General features: G+C 48.3%; 1 protein-coding gene across 2 annotated transcripts in view; it reads right to left on the bottom strand.

The window, feature by feature from the left end:
• PDZRN3 (PDZ domain containing ring finger 3) overlaps positions 1-26648 on the bottom strand; it is a 597986-nt gene that overhangs the window by 463415 nt on the left and 107923 nt on the right. For both annotated transcript variants that reach the window (XM_086939398.1, XM_086939399.1), the window contains one exon: positions 5747-5854. In XM_086939398.1, coding sequence (XP_086795524.1) covers positions 5747-5854 — 108 coding nt within the window. The remainder of the gene's footprint in view (positions 1-5746; positions 5855-26648) is intronic.

Below are 26648 nucleotides of genomic sequence, written 5' to 3'. Positions count from 1 at the left end.
ATCTGATGCATAAAAGGTGTGGACATTTCTGAGCCTGATGTGGGATACAGAGGACCTCCTCGCTGCTTCCAGTCTGGAGAAGAAAGAGACCTGGCTGAGAAGAAAGAAGCTTGAAAGAGAACTGGCTGAGAAGAAAAAGAACTGGCTGAGAAGAAAGAAGCTTGAAAGAAAACTGGCTTAGAAGAAAGAGAACTGAAAGAGACCTGGCTGAGAAGAAAGAAAACTGGTTGAGAAGATAGAAAACTGGTCAAGAAGAAAGGGGACTGAAAGAGGACAAAGAAAACTGGTAGAGAACTGTCTGAGAAGAACCAGGACTGGCTGTGAAAAGAGTTTGAAGCCTTTATTTTGACATCTTTGATCTTGAGCTCTCCAATAATGACAAAACAAATTGGTGATGGGGCCATTAACTACCCCACATTGATCACATTTCTTTCATTAAAAACTGATCTGTGTTGCTTGTGATGTTTCAAGATTAAATTCAGTTTCTAGAAAAATAATATAAATTTCTACTCTTTCCATTTCAAAAGACACAACTTCCCATCATACAACAAGCAGGGCTGGGACGCACTGGGACGTCCCCTCCCCTTGAGCAGAAATGTGATGAAATTCCAACTCTCTCACACACCCCATTTCAGAAATGACACAACCTATGAGCACACAAATAAACCTAGTAAAAATTGACATGATGCGAAGAGGGGATTTTAATACAGAAAGGAAGAATGTTTGTGGAAGGGGTGTTGATGTCATTCATAGCGTCACGCTGGCCAAACTCACCTCCGAAGGACTGGACCACACTGACGTCATCAGAAGGCTGAGTGGTCAAGAAGATCACAGGGTCTAGTGAGGCTAAACGATGGAGCAGAACTCAAAAGGCTGTCTAAAGCCTGACCTTTCTCTGTTTGCAAACCATGGCTTTCAACAAATCCAACTGAGCAGACCCGCGTGCAGCGGCGAAGCAGCGCTGGACTACCTTCCTCTCAGCTCACACCTCTGCCCCCTTGTCAAGCCGCCACTTGGACAAATGCAGAAGGTGTTTCAGGCCCAACCAATGTCCAACTCAAAGACCCTCTGCACCTCCAGAGCCGGATAGACCTTTAGCGCCGAAACTCATTGAACGACGAAGACAGAAGCCCAATACAAGATTCGCAACTTCCTTGATGTTAATGTAACAAAAGTGTGTTTACAATTCTTTACTTGTCAGGACAAATGTAACATTCGAAACATTAAGTTTAATACAACATTAGACATTAAAAGTATCTTTGACTCTTTGCTCAACTGGAACTACATGACTAGGACCTTCTGTAGAGAGGGACGTTTGGTCGCCGTAGTCTATAGATGGCTAGCAACGTCCCCGTTTATCCTGAATGACAAAACCCCAAGCAAACTGGAAGTGCACGTGCCTGCTACTGAGGGAACACTTATGAATGCAAAAATATGGCACTAAATTTGGAAATTGTCTTTTTCGCCTAAGTTACTCGACATTCTAGCTCTGAACCAATTCGTGATAATACACAGGTCTTTCGGGACTCTGTCGAGACTTCAGACGGCGAGCTGTACTGACTCACACCCCTGCTGGCTTGGTGGATCTGGGAGTGAAGACCCTTCGCTTATAATGGTTGAGTATTCTAAGATTTGCCCCTTTTGGAAGAGAATCCAAGAATATATAGAGAAGGTGTTTAATTTTAGGATAGATCCCAACCCAGCACTTGTGCACTTGAGAACTAACTACCGGTTAACCCCATCCATACCCGAGTATCTAGGAACTATTACTAATAGATGTTTTCATTCTAATGAAGGGTACAAATATCTTGTCCAACTGGGAAAAATCAAATACATATCTATACACATGATGGGCGTGGGTATGGAATCTGCGAAGCGAGGACAATGCCATGCTCAAATATTCCTCAAGGAACATGTTGGACTTGTACCTGTGGAAATCTCACCCCGTGAACCCGGGACGAGATCTCTAGCGCTATCCTGTCCTCGATGACTGTCCACCTCATGAAATCGATGTATTACTCATACCAGATCTTCTTACTCCCTCTGTGGTAAACTTGATGATGGCCCTTTATGTAACTTAAACAGCTTTTTGTTGTTTGCCTTTTTATTGTGCTAATAGTCCGCTCTCAATTGATTATTGATCTAATTAATGCCTATACACTCTGTTCCTAGCTTTTACATACTCACGCAGTGAACATGGAGCTCAGAGAACCGGTTCTTTTTTGTATGCTTTCAGTCCGAATTGTTATATACCCACTGCTTCGCAATATCAATATATCCCTCTAATGTGCTGTGCACATTTAAAATAAACTTGCGTACGAGAAATACTGTAGCAATTTCGGGATACACGTCAGCCTTAAGTAACTGTGTTGGTTCCTATGGAGCAAAATATTATTCAATAAAAAAAATCTGACAAAAATGTCAGTATGTGTTGATAATATAATCTTGAGTCTAACTTATAGTACAGTTTGGCAGCTCAGAAATCCACCCCTTAAAATAAATACATAGACCAATATATTTCAAAGAAGACGCTTTTTATGAATAAAGTTGCTCCTTGTGGCTTGGGCCCTTGTTCCAGAATAAAGCGACTTGGAAAACAATTGTGATCTTTTTCTGCACCCGATACAAGCAAAAAAAACGATAAATTAACACATGGATTTGAAAGGGTAAAACGTTGGAAATTCTAAATTTTTTCTCTCAAAATCTGTAAATTATGCATCAGTTGGAAGTAAAATGCATCAATATTGGTCATCTACATCCAATACATGCACAACAGAAGCTCAGTTGTGATTATTGAATTAAAGTTTCTCTGAAAATCCAACATCTTTGCTAATTTCTTACATCCAGTTTACTCATTACGCTTAGTTGTTAATTTAAGCTAAAAAGATCACTTTATTAAATCATCAATTGAAAGAAAGTGCACCAAGGACTTTTCTGAATTACTCTGGCATTGCTCACTTTCAGAAGGGAACTTTCAAACAAAATGTAAGAGTCACATGCACTCATCCACCGCCAACAGCAAACCCACCACAACTGGTTATGTCATCTAAAAGCATAAATCCAAGAGAAACATGACTGGAACGAAAACTGGCAAGTGAAAGAGGCAACACGCATGCCCACAAACACCCATGCGCGTGGCCCTATGCCCAGGTAGTGTCTGCACAGGTGGCGCGTATTCGACAAAATCTGACCACGTGAAGCCCTCGAAAACACAAGACATAAAGATAGATTTCCAAAGGATTCAAATGTATCAATTGTTGCCCCTTATTATCATTAAGGGGTGGGCGTAGTTCACGAAGTAGCGCTACGTGAAGCAACGCAAAGTGTACTTCGCACTAAGCGAGCTACGCGTAGCTCTTCTCGAACTGCGTAGTAACCTGTTCGCACTGTGCAAGATGCTGTTTTCAATGATTGCACAGTGCGGGCAAGCATCCGGCACTGTGCAATCATTTGAAAATGGCATCTTGCACAGTGCGAGCTGGAGTTTTCTGCCGCTCAGGTAGATTTTTACTCGAGCGGCAGCTTTCTCAACGCGGACTTGTAGTTTCTCATCGCGAGCGGTCGCGAGCATACGCGAGCGGTCGCGAGCATACGCGACCACTCGCAATGAGAAACCTGATCTCCCCGCATTAAGAATTCTCGCCGCAAGGTTTATTTTCCACGCTTGCGATTGACAACTTGATGTTGCTGATCACGAACGAGGAAAAAGCCTCGCCAGGATGTCATTTTGCTTGCTCGCGGTCGCTTACTTGACATTGAGGACCGCAAGCACGAAAAAAATTACTGCTGCACTACGCTACGCTACACTATGCGTGTTTGCACTGTGCTATGTGCAATTCGAGTAGTGCGAAGGCGCGCAAACTTCGCAAATTACGCGAGGGTAGCATAGTGCTTTGCCCAGGGTTAATTATTGTCTTAACTACAATAAATATGGCAATATAAAGATGAGCGGTTCAGTGCGTTACTTGCGTGCTACATTAAAAAGAATGTTTTTGGGCCGTTGTGCAGTAATGTTCACCACAGACAACCTAATTTCTATTCTGTCTCGCAAGGACTGGCCCTCAACACAAAGTGCTCGCTTCACAAAGCGGATTTTCCAAGAAATCTGTAAAACATCTGGAAACTGTAGAGTTGGGTGTGATTCATACAACTGTGTGGAAAAAGCAGGCGGGAACGGGTGGGGGTGGGGGGTCGGAGCAAACATTGCAAAGCATCTTTAAAGTCACGCATTCTGCAAACAATTAACTCTCTGTTCAAACCATCAGAGCGTCAGTTTATTGTTTCCGTTCTTCATCTTTTGTTCTCAAGTATAAATTGTACAATTGTTCACTTTCCAACCAGCTCAAGGCTTAGCTTAGCACGGCGCGTCCCTACCACCATGATGTAAACATAGGAAAAGTCACTTTAATTCAAGCATTGTTGGGGGAATTAAATTGACACGCTCTGTTTTAAGACAAGCATGAAAGTTTTAGGGTAAACAAGAGAAAAGCAAAATAGAAAAACATAACCAAAAAGAGGGAATTGTTCAAATAAGGGCAAGTGGGTATGCACACCGGTTCCTCCGGGTTCCAACAAACATTTCCCAGAAGGCCTTTGCCTCTGCATTCATAATTCACTCTTCGCTTTAACAGGGATATACAGAACTGAAAACATATTTTTATTGGACTTGATCACTTCTAAACCAATATGCTGCAGGCAAACTTGATTTTTATTTAATTTTCAAGAAATGTGGGTTTTCTTACTCTGCTCACTTTTCTCTAATTTTATCCCAACGTCTTTGCCACATGACGTAGCCGGGCCCCCTGACTCCCTCACCTCCTGGTTGTAGGGCCAGGACACCCCGCGACATCATGTTGGGGAGACACGTCACACTGCATGTCTCTGCCGAGTGACGTCATGGAAAAGCAGCAACCATCTTTCACCTGCCCGAGGCGCGCAGGCGCCCAGGGCCTGAACCAAGTCAACTCTGCCCTAACCAGGGCACACCTGCGGATCACAGCTCCTCTAAGGTAAGGAAACCCGAAGCCTCGTCAGAAAAGAAACCCAAACAGCCAGGCCGAAGGTAGGGGCATGCAATAGGCAACATCATTTTGAAAATATGAAAATACACTTAATAAAACGTTATCTTAAAAAAAACTCAGTTGGGAAAGGCAAATATCAATTTTCTACAACATGGTTATGTTGTCAAATATATCAAGAAACTGCTTCCAATAAAAACTACAAAAGTGTTTACTTCAATGTACATCGCATCTTCCCTGCTTCTTGGTCACGATGTCCTTCCCCAGGTCTGCAATATGAGTAACATCAGAAACCAACAAATGTGCTTGCTGCCAAGCTGTTCGGATCATCAGCCACAAGTCTAAGCCATCAATGTTTTAAGACCAATCACCACAAGCAGCCAAGATGTGCATGGTGGTTGAAACGTGTTGACTTCTGCGCTCAGTGGCGGCACGGGGGCCCGTTCCCTCCTGAGCATCAGAGTTACCCCGAAGCACATGGTCTGAATTTGGAAACATGTCCTAAGCGCCCAGTCTGCTGAGGCGAGACTTGATGCACAGATATTGGGGGACAGGGCCCACTTTGGACCCTCCAAAGCCCTCAGCCCACCCCTGCTCCGCCTCTTGGCGCGCGCCGCCGCGGGGTCTGAGATGGCGCCCACCTACCTCAATGATGCAGCCCCCCCTCCTTGGCAGCCCACCTACCTCAATGATGCAGCCCCCCCCCCCCTCCTTGGCAGCCCACCTACCTCAATGATGCGGTCGTGAGTCTGCAGGCCCCCCTCCTTGGCAGCGGCCCCGCTCTCGACTATTTTGGACACAAAAATCCCCTCGCTCGACGGGCCGTCTTGGTTTTCCTGCGGGAGAGAAATTCAAGAAGCATTAGCAGGGGTTTTACAAACCAAGGGCTGATTTGCATTTTATTTCTACGCGTTGGCCCCCTCCATGCAGCTAAAAGAGGGTCGCAGCCATTCCGAAGGACGTCTAAGAGACAGGTCTCTGGGGTGGGGTAAACTATGTACATCTGCCCTTGGCGGGGCAACAATCTGCCTAGGCGAGCAAGAAAACCAGCAGCGGTTAGAGAAGGGCCTTGTGTACACAGAGGCCTGATAAACAGGCTAGACTTGGCCGCATCTCTCGGAGACCGTTATCTGTGCGTCCTGTAAACATGTCCTGTGGCTCCAGCTCCCTATCTGGCAGGAGTGTTGTGTCTGCCTTGGATGTGCACACAGTGGGTCCGGCTCCCTATCTGGCAGGAGTGTTGTGTCTGCCTTGGATGTACACACAGTGGGTCCGGCTCCCTATCTGGCAGGAGTGTTGTGTCTGCCTTGGATGTGCACACAGTGGGTCCGGCTCCCTATCTGGCAGGAGTGTTGTGTCTGCCTTGGATGTGCACACAGTGGGTCCGGCTCCCTATCTGGCAGGAGTGTTGTGTCTGCCTTGGTTGTACACACTGTGGCTCCAGCCCCCTATCTGGCAGGAGTGTTGTGTCTGCCTTGGATGTGCACACAGTCACAGATCTGCCTTCTCTGGGCGCCCAGCTTTGCAGACACAGCCCTGCACATCCGTAATCACAAACAGATGCCCTGCGTGGCTGCGCCTGCACACAACCTCCAGGCGAGCGCATTTCATAATCTGTGTGACTCCCTGTGCCGAGAGCTCCTCGCCACGCCCTGGAAGGCGCGGATCCGGGAGCGAAACTCTGTGCCCTCCTCCGGCCGTCCTGACACGTGGCTTCAGCTCACACCTCCCGGAGAGGGAACTCCGCAGGGGAACTTAAACAGCACAGAGGAGAGACGCCCGCACTGTCTCACCCCTCTTGGGGCACGTAAAGTGGGAGCTTGAAGAGGCCAACATTCAATCCAAGGCGTTGGGGCGCCCAGGGGGACCCCTGGATTGTGAAGTGCGGCCATGTCTCTGGTCATCACTAGAGGTGACCCATGGGACCTCGTCTTCTAAAGAGGTCACTTGTCTCTGTACACTTGAGTCTTCCCTGAGGGATGTGAGCTGTGGAGGGCGCGAAGCCTTCTCACCGTGGAGGGCACGAGGCCTTCACACCTGTCCATGAACCAAGGACTTTCCCGGTGTCCCCCCAGATCTTTAGGTACCACTCAGCATCTGCGCACTGCAGTTAAAGTCAGATATTGGGGCGCTGCCGTGACTCAGCACATCCACAGACTGCACTTATAAGCAGTGTCACAGCTTGCAAGAGAGAGACCCCAAACTTCCAGTGACCTCCGCTTTTTCTTTCTGCACCGCTCTTCCTGCTCCTTGCTTACCCTTCAAGTTCCTTTCTTTATCTTTCTTCACCTCTCTTGCCTCTTTCTGCACCTCTCTTGCTCACTTCTGCACCCACCCTGCTTTCATCTGCTTCCCCCTTGCTTCTTTCTACACCCCCTTGCTTCTTTCTACATCTGTCTTACCTCTGTTGCCTCTTACTGCACCCCTGTTACCTCTTTATGTGCCCCTGTTGCTTCTTTCTGTGCCCGTTGCTTCTTTCTGCGCCCCCATTGCTCCTTTCTGCAAACCATTTGGTTCTTTCTGCACCCCGTTGGTTCTTTCTGCATCCCGTTGGTTCTTTCTGCACCCCTGCTGGTTCTTTCTCCGCCTCTCTTGCTTCTTCCTGCACCACTCTTCCCTCTATCTGTACTCCTCTCCCATCATCTGCTCCTTTCTTCATTCTGTAGGTCTCTTGCCTCTTTCTGGAGTTCTCTTGCCTATTTCTGTACGCCTCTTGCCTCTTTTTGCACCTCTTGCCTTTTTCTGCACCTCTCTTGCCTCTTTCTGACCCAACTTACCTCTTTCTGCACCCCACTTGCCTCTTTCTGCACCCGTCTAGCTTCTTTCTACACCCTCTTGCTTCTTTTTGCACCCCTCTTGCCTCTTTCTGCACCCCTTGCCTCTTTCTACACCCCTCTTGACTTCTGCACCCCTCTTGCCTCTTTCTGCACTACCCTTTATTTTTTCTGTACCTTTCGCTTCTTTCTGCATCCCGCTTGCCTATTTCTGTACATGTATTGCCTCTTTATGTACATCTCTTGCCTCTTTCTGCACTTCTCTTGTCTCATTCTGCAACTCTGTTGCTTCCTTCTGCACTTCTCTTGTTTCTTTCTGCACCTCTTGCTTCTTTCTGCACCCTTCTCACCTCTTTCTGCACTCCTTTTCTCTATCTGTACCTCTCTTGTCTCTTTCTTCACCTCTCCTGACTAATTCTGCACCTCTCTTGCCTCTTTCTTTACTTCTTGCTTCTTTCTGCAATCCCGTTGCCTCCTCTGCCCTGTTTACTCTTTCTGCATCTGATTTTCTCTCTCTGCCCCCTCTTGCTTCTTTCTGCACCCCTCTTCCTGCATCCCTCTTCCTGCTCCTTACCTACTCTTCCTGTTCCTTTCTTGCTCTTTCTTCCCCTCTCTACCCTCTTTTTACTTCTCTTGCATCTTTCTGCACCTCTCTTGCTTTCTTCTGCATCCCCCTGCTTTCTTATGCATCCCCTTGCTTCTTTCTACATACCCCTTGCTTCTGTCTACATCCATCTTACCTCTGTTGCCCCATACTGCACCCCTGTTACCTCTTTTTGTGCCCTGTTGCTTCTTTCTGTGCCCCGTTGCTTCTTTCTGCGCCCCCCAGTTTCTTCTTTCTACACCCCTTTTGGTTCTTTCTGCACCCCTGTTGGTTCTTTCTGCACCCCTGCTGGTTCTTTCTGCACCCCTGCTGGTTATTTCTGCACCCCTGCTGGTTATTTCTGCACCCTTCTGGTTCTTTTTGCACCTCTCTTGCTTCTTTCTGCACCCCTCTTCCCTCTATCTGCACCCCTCTTCTCTCATCTGCTCCTTTCTTCTCTCTGTAGTTCTCTTGCCTCTTTCTGTAGTTCTCTTGCCTCTTTCTGTACCTCTCTTTCCTCTTTCTTCACTTTTCTTGCCTCTTTTTGCAACTCTATTGCTTCCTTATGCACTTCTCTTGTTTCTTTCTGCACCTTTTGCTTCTTTCTGCGCCCTTCTCACCTCTTTCTGCACTCCCTTCCTCTGTCTGTACCTCTCTTGCCTCTTTCTGCACCTCTCGACTAATTCTGCACCTCTCTTGCCTCTTTCTTTACCACTTGACTCTTTCTGCCCCCTGTTGCCTTTTTCTGCCCCCTTGTTGCCTCTCTCTCTGCACCCCTGTTGCCTTTTTCTTCCCCCCCTTTGCCTCCTTCTGCCCCCTGTTGCCTCCTTCTGCACCCAATTCCTCTTTCTGCACCCTATTTCTTCTTTTTGCCCCCTCTTGCTTCTTGCCGCACCCCTCTTCCTGAACCCCTCTTCCTGCTCCTTTCTTACTCTTCCTCTTCTTTTCTTGCTCTTTCTTCACCTCTCTTGCCTCGTTCTGCACCTCTCTTGCTTCTTCCTGTATCCCCATTGCTCCCTTCTGCATCTCCCTTGCTTCCTTCTGCACCCCCTAGCTTCTTTCTACATCCCCTTGCTTCTTTCAACATCCCTCATAGCCCTGTTGCCTCTTACTGCACCCTGTTGCCTCTTACTGCACCCCTCTTGCTTCTTTCTGCACCCCTCTTGCTTCTTTCTGCACCCCTCTTCCCTCATCTGCTCATTTCATCCTATTTCTCTTGTTCTATTGCCTCTTTGTTGTTCTCTTTGCTCGTTCTGCACTTCTCTTGCCTCTGTCTGGACCTCTCTTGCCTCTTTCTGCCCCCACTTGCCTGTTTCTGCACCCCTCTTCCCTCTTTCTGCACCTCTCTTGCTTCATTCTGCACCCCTCTTGCCTCTTTCTGCAATTCTTGTGCTTCTTTCTGCACATCTCCTGCCTCTTTATGCACTTCTCTTGCCTCTTTCTTCACCTATTACTTCTTTTTGCACTTCATTCTTTTTACATTCCTCTTGCTTCTTTTTGCCTTCATCTTGCTTCTTTCTGCATCCCCCTTGCTTCTTTCTACACCCCTTGCTTCTTTCTACATCCCTCTTACCTGTTTCCTCTTACTGCACCCCTGTTGCTTCTTTCTGCACCCCCATTGCTTCTTTCTGCACCCCTGTTGCTACTTTTTGCACCCCTGTTGTGTCTTTCTGCACCCCTGTTGCCTTTTTCTAACCTCTGTTGCCTCTTTCTCCACTTCTCTTGCTTCTTTCTGTACTTATCTTGCGTCTTTAATTACCTCGCTTGCCTCATTCCTTGCCTTTCTTCTGCTTTCTTTGCCTTTCTTCTTCTTTCTGCACCCCTCTTGCCTCTGTCTATGATTCTCTTGCTTCTTTCTGCACCTCTCTTGACTCTTTCTGCACTTCTCTTGCATCTTTCTGCACTTATGTTGTTTCTATCCACACCTCTTGTTCCTTTCTGTACTTCTCTTGCCTCTTTCTGTAACCCTCTTACCTTTCTATATCCCTCTTACCTCTTTCTGCACCCCTCTTGCCTCTTTCTGTAACCCTTTTGCCTCCTCCCACCCTCCTTTTGCCTCCTCCTTCCCCCAGTTGCCTCCTCCTCCCCCTTTTGCTTTCTCCTGCCCCCTATTGCCTCCCTCTGCCCCCTCTGACTTCTTTCTGAACACCTCTTCCAGCTCCTTTCCTACTCTTTCTCCACCTTTCTTCCTCTTTCTTCACCTCTTTTTCCTCTTTTTTACACTTCTCTTGTCTCATTTTGCACTACTCTTTCCGTACTTCTCTTGCCTCTCTCTGCACTTCTCTTGCATCTCTCTTGCTTCTATCTTCCCCCCTTGCTTCCTTCTGTATTCCTTCTGCCTTCTAATCCTCTTAGATCTATCCTCCGCCTTTGATACGGTCAACCATGAAAAACTGCTCGAACGCCTTAAACTCAGGATGGGTCTGGATGGCGTTGTCCTAGAATGGTTTAGGTGCTTCCTCCATAACTGATCTCAGAAATTACTCATTAATGACAACTTATCAGCTCCCACCCCGGTCGCAGTTGGAGTCCCCCAAGGTTCAACCCTGTCACCCACTCTCTTTAATCTTTACTTAGAGCCACTCACTGAAGTTCTTCGTACCGCCAACATCTCCTACCATATGTACACGGACGACACCCAAATATACATCAATATTGCATCATTCGAGGAAATCCTTGCCCTGAATGAGACCCTGAAACGAACTGTCCAACGGCTAGCCGCTAACCAACTGAAACTCAATGCAAAAAAAACAGAATTTCTCCAGATCCCCTCTCCAAAGCCAGCCCTGAGATTCAGATGTGGATCAAGGCCATCGCAGCCTTAAACTGCCCGCCGACCAGTGTGGACTCTGCCAAATCTTTGAGCATATTCCTTGACTGTAACCTGAACATGCGAGACCACATTAACTCGATGGCTAAATCAGCCAGAGTCCACCTGAGCTACCTGTGGAAGCTGAAACCTTTCATAGATGCTCCTGACTTTAAAATGGCAGTCCAAGCACTAGTCATCTCTAGACTGGAATATGGATGTTCCACCCTCACAGGATTACCCAAGATCTCCTTGGCACCTCTAAAAGCCTGCCTCAACGCGGCCGCCAGACTACTCACAGGCACTAGGAAATTCGTCCACATCTCCCCACATATGAAAGCACTAAACTGGCTCCCTCTGGAGGCCAGAATTCCGTTGAAACTGGCATGCATTACACACAAGGGTCTATACACAAACTCCCCTACCTATCTGGCACAAAAACTAGTGGTATCTGGAGGAAGCAGGAACGCCCGGTCTGCTAGAAACATCCTGCTCCAGACTGCCTGTTTTTTAAAAAAAAGAACCTACAATAGGGCGTCCTCCGGAGCAGCACCACGAATTTGGAACTCTTTCCCACCTGACATCAGAAAAATCCCTTCTCTACCACGTCTCAAGAAGGAGGCCAAAACATTCCTCATGGGTAAATTCCTGGTCTAAGGACTTCTCTCATCCACCACAGTGTGCCTGACGAATCTAAATCTATTGCTTCTTCCTCAGATCCACAACTCACCCCACCAAGAAAATGTGGGGTTTCTGTTTACTGATCCTAATTACAACCGTAACCATACAATTGTGTCTCCTTTTGTCTATGCTCCCAGCACACCTACCCCGCGCCAACCTTTGTATGTTTCTGTACTAGAGACTTTGTGTTTGTTTACCTTGTAAATGTGTAAAGCGCTCTGATACCCTCACGGGTCAAGTTCGCACTCTATAAAACATTAAAATAAATAAATAAATAAATCTTGGGGGATCCATTCAACTCCTTAACTGTACGGAATAAATGTCAGCCAAAAACTAGAATGGACCAGGGGGGGGGGGGGGGGGGGGCGGCAGCCATGTCAGACCCCTGCTTACAGCCAATCACTTGCAGATGGCCTGACTTCGGGGTACCCGGATGCTGTGGGTCCCCAATGGACCACGTGCATCATTAACTCCAGACCTCATGCTTAGGGTACAAGGTTCACCCATAGAGGGCCTCCTCTGCCTTTTTATGACCTAAAAATAACATATTTCAAACTGAATATTATTAACAGTCTAACTGCACTGCTGTAGCAAGTAAGATTCAGTAACAAACAGTCATTGGCAAAACAAGTACGTTTTATGCTCGCACTCAAACGCTGATGAAAAAAAATACCTCTTACAGTGCACAACAATTACAAAAAGATTGGCAAAATCAATAGCTCTCATATTTCAAACCTGTTGGTTTCGCAACTGCAGTTTGCTGACGCTGCAAAACATCAGCTAAAACAAAATGCTCTAAAAAAAGTGCCTTGATGCAACGATAATTCACCACTTCATTTTTTTATTTAATGAACCAAACTTGCATACGCCTTTTGGATCAGTAAATGAAAAAATATTTTTTAGCACAAATAAAATCAATTGTTTTTCACTGTGTTGATAAGGAATGGAGAAGTGGGTGGGGGTGGTGGAGAAAAGCATCATGTGTGGCAGAGACCAATATAAGGTCGGGGTGAGAAGAACTTCCTGAAGAAAACAAGGAGCAGAGGGGAAGAGAACTCAGGAGAGAGAGAGAGAGAGAGAGAGAGAGAGAGAGAGAGAGAGAGAGAGAGAGAGAGGGAGGAAGAGAGTGGAAGTGAGTGAGTGAGCAGCATCCAAGGGAGAGCAACACAATAAGAATTAGTATTTGACATAAGAGAAGCACAAAAGGCAGAGAGCTGCAAAGCTCATGCGCTCTCATGGAGTGCTTAACCAATAAGAATTGTTTTCCCTAAAAGTGCACAGTGGAAGGATACAAGCCAGCCAATCAAAAGGAAGGTACAGAGGTGAGTGAGTGAATAAGAAGCAGGCGAATGAGAGTAACAATAAATCCAACCAACGCTAAGCAATTGGTGGGCTGTGGGCCCACTTTAAGTTCACAATAGGATTTTTCACAGCCAGACAGATTGTGTTGTCTGATAGGCAAGACCTAAAAAAAAGTATTGTTTTGTAGATAAAATGCATGGATAAGATACAGAGTTTAAATTTTATGTCCGAGTGTAGTTTCTAAATATAATATAGTCCCTCCTGTTGTCCAGGGGAGGCAGAAGGATATACCCAAAACAGCCGATAGACAGAAGGTGAGAGAAAAATACTCGACTAGACTGATCCAAGATGTGATTGACAATGTCTGCAACCAATTACTGAAGGCGCCTGAGCCAAAGAGGTGAAAGGCTAAAGGGGCGGGACCAAAGATGCTTAGAATACACGTGGAGCACAATATGTTTGCTATGAATGTCTCAAGAGCTATTAGCTGCCAAATCTAACAAGCATTTGCAATGCAAGAGGTCTCACAATTACGAGAGTTTGAGCTATTGGCATAGTAAATGAAAATGCCTTTTATTCATGTGTCAAAAGGCACTGTCATTTACAATGCGAATACCTCAAACTCTCGCAAAAAGTGAGACCTATAGCATTGAAAATGCTTGTGTTGCTCTTTAAACCGTAGTCGCAAAATAAGCTTTCACTCTTCCGAGTCCCCCTCAACAGGCTGCGTTCAGCACCAACATGAGTGCACTTACTATTAAGGGACTTTGCTGCCATTCATAACCTTTGCCATTATGCGAAACTTGTGAGAGCCTCTTATGGTAACTGTAGATACCGAGGAAAACACAAAGAATGGTGCATACAATTTTCCAATGGTTGTAAAATGAAATCGCCTCTGAAAATATGCAGAATATGCGTCTTACTTCAGATGTTTTTTGAAAGGAATTAGCCGCATGGTGTCTGGTACGCCAACAACGGATTAAAAGAAGGGTATAAGTATCGAGCGGAAGAGGTGCGGGTAGGCCTGGACAGCAGCAGGGTAGCTGTGAAGTCTTCTCGCTATAATTAACATTTTCCGTGCTTGCACACTCTGAGAACTGCAGACGCGGCCTAGCTCATGTGGACTGTATTTACAATCACAGCTCGGGTGCCGATAGCCATGATCCCCTGGCTCCCATTGGCGGGCTGCTGGCCAACCCAAGTGGTATCAGTGGGGGTATGTGCAAAGCTTGCCCTTTCATTGGCTAATAAACATGGTGTTTCATGGACGCTGATTTTCAGGCTTATCGGGCTCCATTGAGCACACCGTGGACCAATGGGGCAGATCGAGCAAGCAAAAGAAAAAAAATCACAGCATAACTAGAATTTTTTTTTCGTGTACGATCAAAAGGCGCAAACAAAGCTTTTCTCTGAACAAATGACTGTAGGAAAATCTGGTCATTAAAGGGGGGTTAATTCCTCCTGCAGTTAACATCTCAAGGTCTATTACAATACTAGATACATGGGAGACTCAACAGCAAAATATCTGGAACACCACAATCAAAGGCGAAATGCATAAACAAAGAGGATATTCAAATTAAATAATGATACTGAATGAAACATCGTTGTCGGGGTCCATCTGAATTTGATAGACCGCCACACCCACATTGCTAGATGACTTAAATATCTGTAAATGTCCGGGAATGTAAACCCTACAACAGTGCATTTTCAGTCCAGCTTTTCCAAAGCAGCATATAAATGAGTGGTGAGCGCGTGCACTTCCAGGAATGTAAGGAATGCAGCTGGCACCCGCCTGCGCTGCTGCTCGCTCCCGAGACCCCCTAGGCCATGGGAGTCAACGTTCAGAGAGAAGGCGGGACATGCACCCGCCTTTGGCTAATTGCATGCTTTCAATTTTTGAAAGCCACAAGCGATGGCCAATCACTTCAGCAAACACGCGCGAGTTTGCTGAAAAGCTGAAGTGATTCCAAGAGGTCGTTTTCTAGAGCAGCGTATGCGGACTGCACCAGGCTCGACCTTAAAATCCATCTAGACCAACGTCCAGAGGCCAAGTAGTGGGGCTCACTGCTCTTCTAAAACTTGCAATCTCACATATTAAAGTTTATTATTATTATTATTTTTTTGCCGGTCTGTGTCCCTAATGGCTTAAAGTGTGCAGTGCTTGTATCTGATTTCTAAGCCCTGCTCACAGCTACTCATGGATTTTAAAATTGTCTTCTGTGTCTGTAGTGAGACTAATGTGCTTGGATGTCACAGTGATCTCGCGATAATGCAGGTGCCGACAACAGGACAGCGCCCCCGCGTGACTGACCTCTAAGGACGGCGCGTAGATTACTGAGTTCACTAACTAACAACACAAGTACTTAGATTTAGCATATGAGATGATTTTTTTATACTTATGCATCATTGTTTTTATTCCAGAATTGTGATGAAATATTTGTAATTTTAAAGATAGAATTATGTAACAATTTTATGATGATGTAGGCGCTCCCAGTGTCCCTGCAGACATCTGGTATCATAGCGCTGCATTGCTTCGTTTGCTTTCTATTTTGTCATTTATTTTGCCTACTGTGTGCCGATTTACCGCTTTGCTCATTTGCGCTCTGTGCATTTTATTGTGGTGTTTTAAGGCTGCTAGCGCGTTCACCTCCAGTTTGCTCCCCCCTCCGCCTCCATTTTGTTTGTTGTTGCCCTCCTCGTGTGCCCGCCCCGCCTCCCAGCTGAGACGCCCTCGCCCCTCCCCCTCCACTCTCCACATATGACAGTAGTTCCCGCGCGCAGCGTTCACGCGCAGCGACCGCGCCCAACCCGCGCCGAAGGTGCGCCAAAGGTAAGCCCGTCTACGCCCGTCCGCGCCTGGACCGCGCCCAGCGCCAGACCCCCTGCCCCTCGCGCTGCCCAGCCCTCCCGCATTTCCTACGATGCCACCACCCTCCTAGCCCTTAACCCCGGCCGCTCCCCCAACTGCGTCCAAGCCGCTCCCGGACACACCCATGGACCCTTCTCCTGCTACTCCTGCAAATTCATCGGCAACGGTAACATCTCCGCTACGACCACACCACAGATTCCCGACCCCAATCACCTACAGTGCATCCTTCTCAACACCCGATCGGTCCACAGGCACGCCATTGACCTATGGAATCTACTAGACACCATCTCTCCAGACGTCGCCTTCCTAACAGAAACATGGATGAACGCTTCCTCCGCCCCAGACATCACCATTGCCATCCCTGAGGATTATAAGATCACACGCAAGGACCGTACCGGCCACACAGGAGGAGGAATCGCTATCGTCCATAAAAAATCAATCCGCATCTCAACCAGCTCTGACGCCAACCTCGCCAACTCCGAACACCTTCACTTCCAGATCCACATCGACCCCAAGACCACACTCAGAGGCACCCTCCTCTACAGACCACCAGGACCCCGCGCAAAATTCAGTGAAGACATCACGGACTTCATCACTCCACACGCGCTCCCCTCCAAAGACTACATCCTTCTGGGAGACCTCAACTTTCACCTTGAAAAGATCAACGACCGCAACACCACCACCCTCTTGGACAACCTCGCCAACCTCGGACTTAAACAACTGGTCACTTCCCCCACCCACATCGCAGGTCACACACTCGACCCCATCTTCACCTCCAGCAATCATGTCTCCTTCAGCCACACTACGGATCTCCTGTGGACTGACCACAGCTGCGTTCACTTCACCTACAACAAGCCAAAACCCATCAACCACCCCCAACCAACTCTGCAAAGAAACTGGAACAAAATCACCATCGACCAGATCTCCTCATCGCTCCTTCTAAACACCCCAGCCCACTCTTCTAACCCAGACCAAGCCGCCGCCAACTTCACCCTATGGTTATCCAACACCGCCGACACCTTAGCACCACTGAAAAAACGTCAAAGCAAACCCGGCAGCAAGAAGGCCTCATGGTTCAACGATGATCTTAAGAAGTCCAAGAAACTCTGCCGCTCCCTTGAAAAGGCCTGGAAAAAAGACCCTACCACTAGCACCAAGGACGCCTTCAAAAACGCCACCCGCACACACCACCAACTAATCCGAAAGGCCAAGAAAACAGCATTCAAGGATCGACTTGACAACAACGCCCACAACAGCAAGGAACTTTTCAACATCGTCAAGGAATTTACCAATCCCTCGGCCAACTCCAACGACATCACCCCCTCTTAAGTCCTCTGCGACTCCCTAGCCTCATTCTTCCACAACAAAATTGCAGACATCCACAACAGCTTCGACAACCAACCCGGAGACCAACCCACCCAACCATATGCTGAACATTCTCCCCCCTTGAACACCCTTAACGACTGGAACTCAATCTCCACTGAGGACACCATCCGCCTGATGAACTCCATCCACTCAGGATCCCCCACAGACCCATGTCCTCACCACATCTTCAACAAAGCAGACTCCGTCATAGCTCCGCACCTCCGAGACGTCATCAACTGCTCCTTCAACTCCGCCACCTTCCCGGAAAGCTGGAAACACGCTGAACTCACCGCCCTTCTGAAAAAACCCACAGCGGACCCCACCGAACTTAAAAATTACCGCCCCATTTCGCTCCTTCCATTCCCGGCCAAAGTCATCGAGAAAGCTGTCAACAACCAACTCGCCGCCTTCCTCGAAGCCAACAAATCCCTCGACCCCTCACAATCTGGCTTCCGAGCAAAACACAGCACTGAGACCGCCCTCATCGCAGCAACAGACGACATTCGAACTCTACTGGACAATGGAGACACAGTCGCCCCCATCCTCCTCGACCTCTCTGCAGCCTTCGACACAGTCTGCCACAGCACCCTTTTACAACGCCTCAGAAACATCGGAATCCAAGGAAAAGCACTTGAATGGATCACCTCGTTCCTCACCGGAAGAACTCAGAGAGTCCGCCTTCCACCATTCAAGTCCGAGGCCACTGAAGTCATCTGTGGCGTACCCCAAGGGTCCTCACTCAGTCCCACCCTCTTCAACGTATACATGAGCCCCCTCGCGGCCATCGCCCGCCAACACAACCTCAACATCATCTCTTACGCGGATGACACTCAACTGATCCTTTCTCTCACCAATGACCCCAGCACCGCCAAAACTAACCTACATGAAGGAATGAAAGAAGTCGCCGAATGGATGAAACACAGCCGTTTGAAACTGAACTCAGATAAAACAGAAGTCCTCATCTTAGGTACATCCCCCTCTGCATGGGACGACTCTTGGTGGCCGGAAGCCTTTGGAAAAACACCCATCCCGACAGACCACGCTCGGAACCTAGGCGTTATCCTGGATTCTTCACTCTCAATGAACAGACAAGTCAGCGCCGTATCTTCATCCTGCTTCAACATTCTTCGCATGCTCAAAAAAACATTTCGCTGGATCCCCACCGAAACCAGAAAAACAGTCACCCACGCTCTGGTCACGAGCCGACTGGACTACGGAAACACCCTCTACGCCGGTACCACCGCAAAACTCCAGAAAAAACTCCAACGCATTCAGAACGCTTCAGCCAGGCTCATATTAGACATCCCGCGTAAAGAACACATCTCTGGTCAGCTGAAAAACCTCCACTGGCTTCCCGTCAATAAGAGGATCACTTTCCGGCTCCTAACCCACGCACACAAAGCACTCTACGACATCGGACCAGAATGCCTCAACTCACGTCTGTCCTTCTACACCCCCTCCCGCCAACTACGTTCTTCCAGCCAAGCCCTCGCCACTGTACCTCGCATCAACAAGACCACCATGGGAGGCAGATCCTTCTCATACCTGGCAGCTAAAACATGGAACTCACTCCCCACTTACCTTCGCCTTACCCAGAACCACCTAGCATTCAGAAAGCAACTTAAAACGTGGATATTTGACAAGTAATCCTCCTCCCCTCCCTAAGCGCCTTGAGACCCTCTGGGTATGTAGTGCGCTATATAAATTCTTTGACTTGACTATGATCATTTTTAACTTGATCGAAAAACGATGAATTGATTGATTGACTGACCTCGTTCACTTCAAGGGGGATATTTGAATTAAACAGCGGTCGCTGTTTCAGCTTTTCTTGGGTGGTTTAAATGTGGTACAAAGCCCAAAGAAGTTCAAGCAGGCAGTCAGTCTGACTTTGAGCCTTCTCCCCTTTTCATCAGCATGTCACTTTTACAATGTTAAAATGTTTTTATTTTTCAGGTTCCATTGATTATTAACCTTTGACCTCGACTTTCTCTCCTCACGAGATCATTTTCTATTGAACTTTCCTCTAATGACATTTAAATCCGAATTGCCCCGTGTTGGTCCTCGATCACTTCCAGCCTCCTTTGTCAATTTGTTTTCATTCATTCACTATGGACCATCCCTAAATGCAACCTAAAATATTGTATTTTGCCTAATTAAAACATGTTTCTGCCATTATAGAACTAAATACAGCTAGCTTAAAACGCGGGAAAGTTTATCTCAGTAAAATGTTCAACACTCACTAACACAAAGATGACAAGTTTAGAATATTTCTTTCAAGATTTGTTGTGTAAGCCTCCAAGTTATTCTGTAGCATGTCTGGAAAGTTTTGCCTGTCTCCAGGGACATGGTTTGAAAAGTCACGTGACCTGTTTGTGGTGACGTTGCCACAATTCACTAAGGTACACACTGTACAATTCTGCATTATAAAAAGGCAGCTTCACTGCGCAAATGTGCAACGTTTGGATATTCAAAGGGACCCTTCCCTCTCCCTCCCCTCCCCCCCACCTGGAGAAATACCTCCCCTGTACACCCCTGTGCTCTGATCCTCTTCCCACTCTGGGGAGGAGTTTACAGCAGCCTCTGAGGGGTGTAAATCTCGGATCAGTCCCAGGGTGGGGAAGAGAGGAGTTTGGGAATTCCCTCAAGCTGTAGGGTTTGTTGTTGTTCAAAACTCACAAGGTGAACCGGGCCCGAGCCGCCCGCCCCACCTCTGGTAAGGGGGGTCACTCCAGTGTCGAATAATGCAAACATGGGCACTACCCTCCTGGGGCCCAGAGGGGCAGAGTTTGGGAGTGCCTCACTGCCTTGCAGGCGCAGATGACGTCATAAATAAAACCTTTGTGACCTTGAGCCCTAAGCCTTGTCTTTCACACACAGTGGACACTTCTGAGAAATGATGCTGAAATGTCAACCCACCTCCGATTAAATGATCTGGTCAGAACACAGTTGATTATTTTTTTTAAATATTTGACCCAAGTGAGCTGCTTCAAACTAGTGTGATGGGAGGTGGGAGGGGCTTGGAGACAAGCCCCGCCTCTGGGAAGAAGCATCAGGTGCATTGTGTTAAGTTCCAGGAAATCCAAACACCTTTTTCCTGGCTTGAGACGAAGATGACATGTTGTTCAAAACACAGGTTGCTACAACATGTGCATGCGTGTCAGAGTGCCAACATGCAAGATATATGCAATGACGACATGCCTGCAAGGTGTTGGTGTGCAGCAATACATAGGCCCCTCCCCTTTACTTCCCACCCCTCCCTTTCCGTACACTGCACTAAACTTATAACATTAGAATGTGATGCGTATTTTAGATACTTCACACGGCGCACACACAGCGACAAACAGAGATGTGCGTCGTGTGCACGTCAGGAGGTAAACATGTGTCTAACATCAAAGGAGAGATAATTGACAGGCACATATCTCGAGGAAGGCCGCTGGTTATCTGATTACTGGTTAAATGAAGGGTAATGCGCCTCAGTCATTACCATTAACCAACGGTGAAAGAACAGCAGGGGAACAGATGCCCCAAGTGACGTCAGAAGGGGCCTGCATCCTGGCAGAGGCAATCACATGCGATCAGCCACTTCCCAATTAATAATAATCGTCCTGCATTCTTTTTTTGTAAATTCCCTTGATGTGAAAAGATTATTTGTGAAGGGCCGAGCACATTTTAGTGACGAGGGAGACCTGGGTTTAGAAAGGCTGGAGACACCGGTGCTGGCCGGGACCCTCTGTGTGGGAGGGACAGTTGGCCATTCTCAACTCTCCCTCTCAGATGGTGGTTCCGGCCGGGAGCGGCTTCAGATGTCTTGTGAAGAGTCCAGTGGTCCTTCGGTGGCTCTCTGGCTCAGGAGGGCGTTGCCCCAGTGCGTTCACACCTAGGCCTGAGTGGTAAATTCTGTTCCGCTTGCGGAATTTGTGTCATTTTACGTTCCGCAGAGAACACGGAACTGCCAAAAATTCAGCGATCTGCGGCTTCGCAGACTTTTTTCTTGTTCGCCGTTTCAAAATGCGTGTTTGCGAGATATTTTCCCCCAAGCACGCAAACAGTGTTCGCGAACAGGAAAAATGCACCGAGAACGGGCAGAAGAAGCAATTCTGCGAGTTCGCAGAACTCTGTGTGCTCACGGAGATTGTTTACCATTTCGCTGAGCTTTGTGTAGTGCGACTACACAAATTCCACCCACCTGTAATCACACCTTCACGACCTCTTCCCCAGTCTAAGGTTCTTCCAGCTGTGTCCTGGCAAAGGTCCCGGCTGCAACCTTAAACACATCTTGCTTTTGGTCTTGGCCAATCAGAGCAGCAGACGTAGAGTATGACCCTCCAGGAAGGGATCTTCTAGGGCAGAGGACGTGCGAACACCGTCTGCTCTATTGACCCCCGCCTACAGCGCCCCATGGAGAAACTCACCAGATCTGCACTAACGGGTATGAAGAGAGAAGTGTCTTACATCAGGTTGTCTGGAGTGTAGCCTGAAGAAAAGGCATTTTTAGTCATGTTGGTAGCACCCGTCCCCAGAAGATGGTGTCATCCTCTTAATTTTGTTCCTTGAACAGCACCAACGTCACTCTCTATGTCCAGGGACATAGATCAAGGATGGAGAAGAGCTCTGAGCAGCTCCTTCTTCACTTGCAACGTCCAGGGACATAGTGTGAGGATGGAGAACAGAGCTCTGAACATCTGGGTCCATCCCTTCCAAGGTCCAGGGACTTAGAGCAATGATGGAGACAGAGCTCCGAACAGCTGGTCCATCACTTCTAAGGTCCAGGGACTTAGAGCAATGATGGAGACAGAGCTCTGAACATCTGGGTCCATCACTTCTAAGGTCCAGGGACATAGAGCAATGATGGGAGACAGAGCTCCGAAGAGCTGGTCCATCACTTCTAAGGCCCAGGGACATAGAGCAATGATGGGGGACAGAGCTCCGAAGAGCTGGTCCATCACTTCTAAGGCCCAGGGACTTAGAGCAATGATGGAGAACAGAGCTCTGAACAGCTGGTCCATCACGTCTAAGGTCCAGGGACTTAGAGCAATGATGGGGGACAGAGCTCCGAACAGCTGGTCCATCACTTCTAAGGTCCAGGGACATAGAGCAATGATGGGGGACAGAGCTCCGAAGAGCTGGTCCATCACTTCTAAGGCCCAGGGACTTAGAGCAATGATGGAGAACAGAGCTCTGAACAGCTGGTCCATCACTTCTAAGGTCCAGGGACTTAGAGCAATGATGGAGACAGAGCTCTGAACAGCTGGTCCATCACTTCTAAGGTCCAGGGACTTAGAGCAATGATGGGGGACGGAGCTCCGAACAGCTGGTCCATCACTTCTAAGGTCCAGGGACTTAGAGCAATGATGGAGACAGAGCTCCGAACAGCTGGTCCATCACTTCTAAGGTCCAGGGACATAGATCAAGGATAGAGAAGAGCTCCGAGCAGCTGGTCCATCACTTCTAAGGTCCAGGGACTTAGAGCAATGATGGGGGACGGAGCTCCGAACAGCTGGTCCATCACTTCTAAGGTCCAGGGACTTAGAGCAATGATGGAGACAGAGCTCTGAACAGCTAGTCCATCACTTCTAAGGTCCAGGGACTTAGAGCAATGATGGAGAACAGAGCTCTGAACAGCTGGTCCATCACTTCTAAGGTCCAGGGACTTAGAGCAATGATGGAGAACAGAGCTCTGAACAGCTGATCCATCACTTCTAAGGTCCAGGGACTTAGAGCAATGATGGGGGACAGACCTCCGAACAGCTGGTCCATCACTTCTAAGGTCCAGAGACTTAGAGCAATGATGGAGACAGAGCTCTGAACAGCTGGTCCATCACTTCTAAGGTCCAGGGACTTAGAGCAATGATGGGGGACAGAGCTCCGAACAGCTGGTCCATCACTTCTAAGGTCCAGGGACATAGAGCAATGATGGGGGACAGAGCTCCGAACAGCTGGTCCATCACTTCTAAGGTCCAGGGACTTAGAGCAATGATGGGGGACAGAGCTCCGAACAACTGGTCCATCACTTCTAAGGTCCAGGGACTTAGAGCAATGATGGGGACGGAGCTCCGAACAGCTGGTCCATCACTTCTAAGGTCCAGGGACATAGAGCAATGATGGGGGACAGAGCTCTGAAGAGCTGGTCCATCACTTCTATGGTCCAGGGACTTAGAGCAATGATGGAGACAGAGCTCCGAACAGCTGGTCCATCACTTCCAAGGTCCAGGGACTTAGAGCAATGATGGGGGATGGAGCTCCGAACAGCTGGTCCATCACTTCTAAGGTCCAGGGACTTAAAGCAATGATGGAGACAGAGCTCCGAACAGCTGGTCCATCACTTCTAAGGTCCAGGAACTTAAAGCAATGATGGGGACAGAGCTCCGAACAGCTTGTCTCTGACTTTCAAAGTCCAGGGACACAGGGTAAGGATGGAGAAAAGAGCCTTGAACAGCTGGGACCATCGCTTTTAAGTTCCAGGGACACAGATCAAGGATGGAGAACCGAGCTCCGAACAGCTGGTCCATCACTTCTAAGGTCCAGGGACTTAGAGCAATGTTGGAGACAGAGCTCCAAACAGCTGGTCTATGACTTCTAAGGTCCAGGGACTTAGAGCAATGATGGGGGACAGAGCTCCGAACAGCTGGTCCATCACTTCTAAGGTACAGGGACTTAGAGCAATGATGGGGGACAGAGCTCCGAACAGCTGGTCCATCACTTCTAAGGTCCAGGGACATAGAGAAATGATGGGGGACAGAGCTCCGTACAGCTGGTCCATCACTTCTAAGGCCCAGGGACTTAGAGCAATGATGGAGACAGAGCTCCGAACAGCTGGTCCATCACTTCTAAGGTCCAGAGACATAGAGCTATGATGGGGGACAGAGCTCCGAACAGCTGGTCCATCACTTCTAAGGTCCAGGGACTTAGAGCAATGATGGGGGACAGAGCTCCGAACAGCTGGTCCATCACTTCTAAGGTCCAGGGACTTAGAGCAATGATGGGGGACAGAGCTCCGAACAGCTGGTCCATCACTTCTAAGGCCCAGGGACTTAGAGCAATGATGGGGGACGGAGCTCTGAACAGCTGGTCCATCACTTCTAAGGTCCAGGGACTTAGAGCAATGATGGGGGACAGAGCTCCGAAGAGCTGGTCCATCACTTCTAAGGCCCAGGGACTTAGAGCAATGATGGAGACAGAGCTCCGAACAGCTGGTCCATCACTTCTAAGGTCCAGGGAATTAGAGCAATGATGGGGGACAGAGCTCCGAACAGCTGGTCCATCACTTCTAAGGTCCAGGGACTTAGAGCAATGATGGAGACAGAGCTTCGAACAGCTGGTCCATCACTTCTAAGGTCCAGGGATATAGATCAAGGATGGAGAAGAGCTCCGAGCAGCTGGTCCATCACTTCTAAGGTCCAGGGACTTAGAGCAATGATGGGGGGCGGAGCTCCGAACAGTTGGTCCATTACTTCTAAGGTCCAGGGACTTAGAGCAATGATGGGGGACAGAGCTCCGAACAGCTGGTCCATCACTTCTAAGGTCCAGGGACTTAGAGCAATGATGGGGGACAGAGCTCCAAACAGCTGGTCCATCACTTCTAAGGTCCAGGGACTTAGAGCAATGATGGAGACAGAGCTCCGAACAGCTGGTCAATGACTTCTAAGGTCCAGGGACTTAGAGCAATGATGGGGGACAGAGCTCCGAACAGCTGGTCCATCACTTCTAAGGTCCAGGGACTTAGAGCAATGATGGGGGACAGAGCTCCGAACAGCTGGTCCATCACTTCTAAGGTCCAGGAACATAGAGCAATGATGGGGGACAGAGCTCCGAACAGCTGGTCCATCACTTCTAAGGTCCAGTGACTTAGAGTAATGATGGAGACAGAGCTCCGAACAGCTGGTCCATCACTTCTAAGGTCCAGGGACTTAGAGCAATGATGGGGGACGGAGCTCCGAACAGCTGGTCCATCACTTCTAAGGTCCAGGGACTAAGAGCAATGATGGAGACAGAGCTCCGAACAGCTGGTCCATCACTTCTAAGGGCCAGGGATTTAGAGCAATGATGGAGACAGAGCTCCAAACAGCTGGTCCATCACTTCTAAGGTCCAGGGACTTAGAGCGATGATGGGGGACGGAGCTCCGAACAGCTGGTCCATCACTTCTAAGGTCCAGGGACTTAGAGCAATGATGGGGGACGGAGCTCCGAGCAGCTGGTCCATCACTTCTAAGGTCCAGGGACTTAGAGCAATGATGGGGGACAGTGCTCCCAACAGCTGGTCCATCACTTCTAAGGTCCAGGGACATAGAGCAATGATAGGGGACAGAGCTCCGAAGAGCTGGTCCATCACTTCTACGGCCCAGGGACTTAGAGCAATGATGGGGGCAGAGCTCCGAACAGCTGGTCCATCACTTCTAAGGTCCAGGGACTTAGAGCAATGATGGAGACAGAGCTCCGAACAGCTGGTCCATCACTTCTAAGGTCCAGGGACTTAGAGCAATGATGGGGGACAGAGCTCCGAACAGCTGGTCCATCACTTCTAAGGTCCAGGGACTTAGAGCAATGATGGGGGACAGAGCTCCGAACAGCTGGTCCATCACTTCTAAGGTCCAGGGACTTAGAGCAATGATGGGGGACGGAGCTCCGAACAGCTGGTCCATCACTTCTAAGGTCCAGGGACATAGAGCAATGATGGGGGACGGAGCTCCGAACAGCTGGTCCATCACTTCTAAGGTCCAGGGACTTAGAGCAATGATGGAGACAGAGCTCTGAACAGCTGGTCCATCACTTCTAAGGTCCAGGGACTTAGAGCAATGATGGGGGACGGAGCTCCGAACAGCTGGTCCATCACTTCTAAGGTCCAGGGACTTAGAGCAATGATGGAGACAGAGCTCCGAACAGCTGGTCCATCACTTCTAAGGTCCAGGGACTTAGAGCAATGATGGAGACAGAGCTCCGAACAGCTGGTCCATCACTTCTAAGGTCCAGGGACTTAGAGCAATGATGGTGACAGAGCTCCGAACAGCTGGTCTATGACTTTCAAAGTCCAGGGACACAGGGTAAGGATGGAGAAAAGAGACCTGAACAGCTGGGACCATCGCTTTTAAGTTCCAGGGACACATATCAAGGATGGAGAACCGAGCTCTGCGCTGCTGGGACCCTCGCTTTTAGGTCACTTTGAAGAAGAGCAACAGCAGCACACAAAGAAGCAGCCTTCATTTAGGAGAAGTTTGAACAACCCTATATGTTGTTCCATTAGTAAACTCTA

Source organism: Lissotriton vulgaris, chromosome 9 (assembly GCF_964263255.1).
Source record: "Lissotriton vulgaris chromosome 9, aLisVul1.2, whole genome shotgun sequence".
NCBI classification, from domain to species: Eukaryota; Metazoa; Chordata; class Amphibia; order Caudata; family Salamandridae; genus Lissotriton; species Lissotriton vulgaris.
This window is presented reverse-complemented; position numbering and strand designations above follow the sequence as displayed.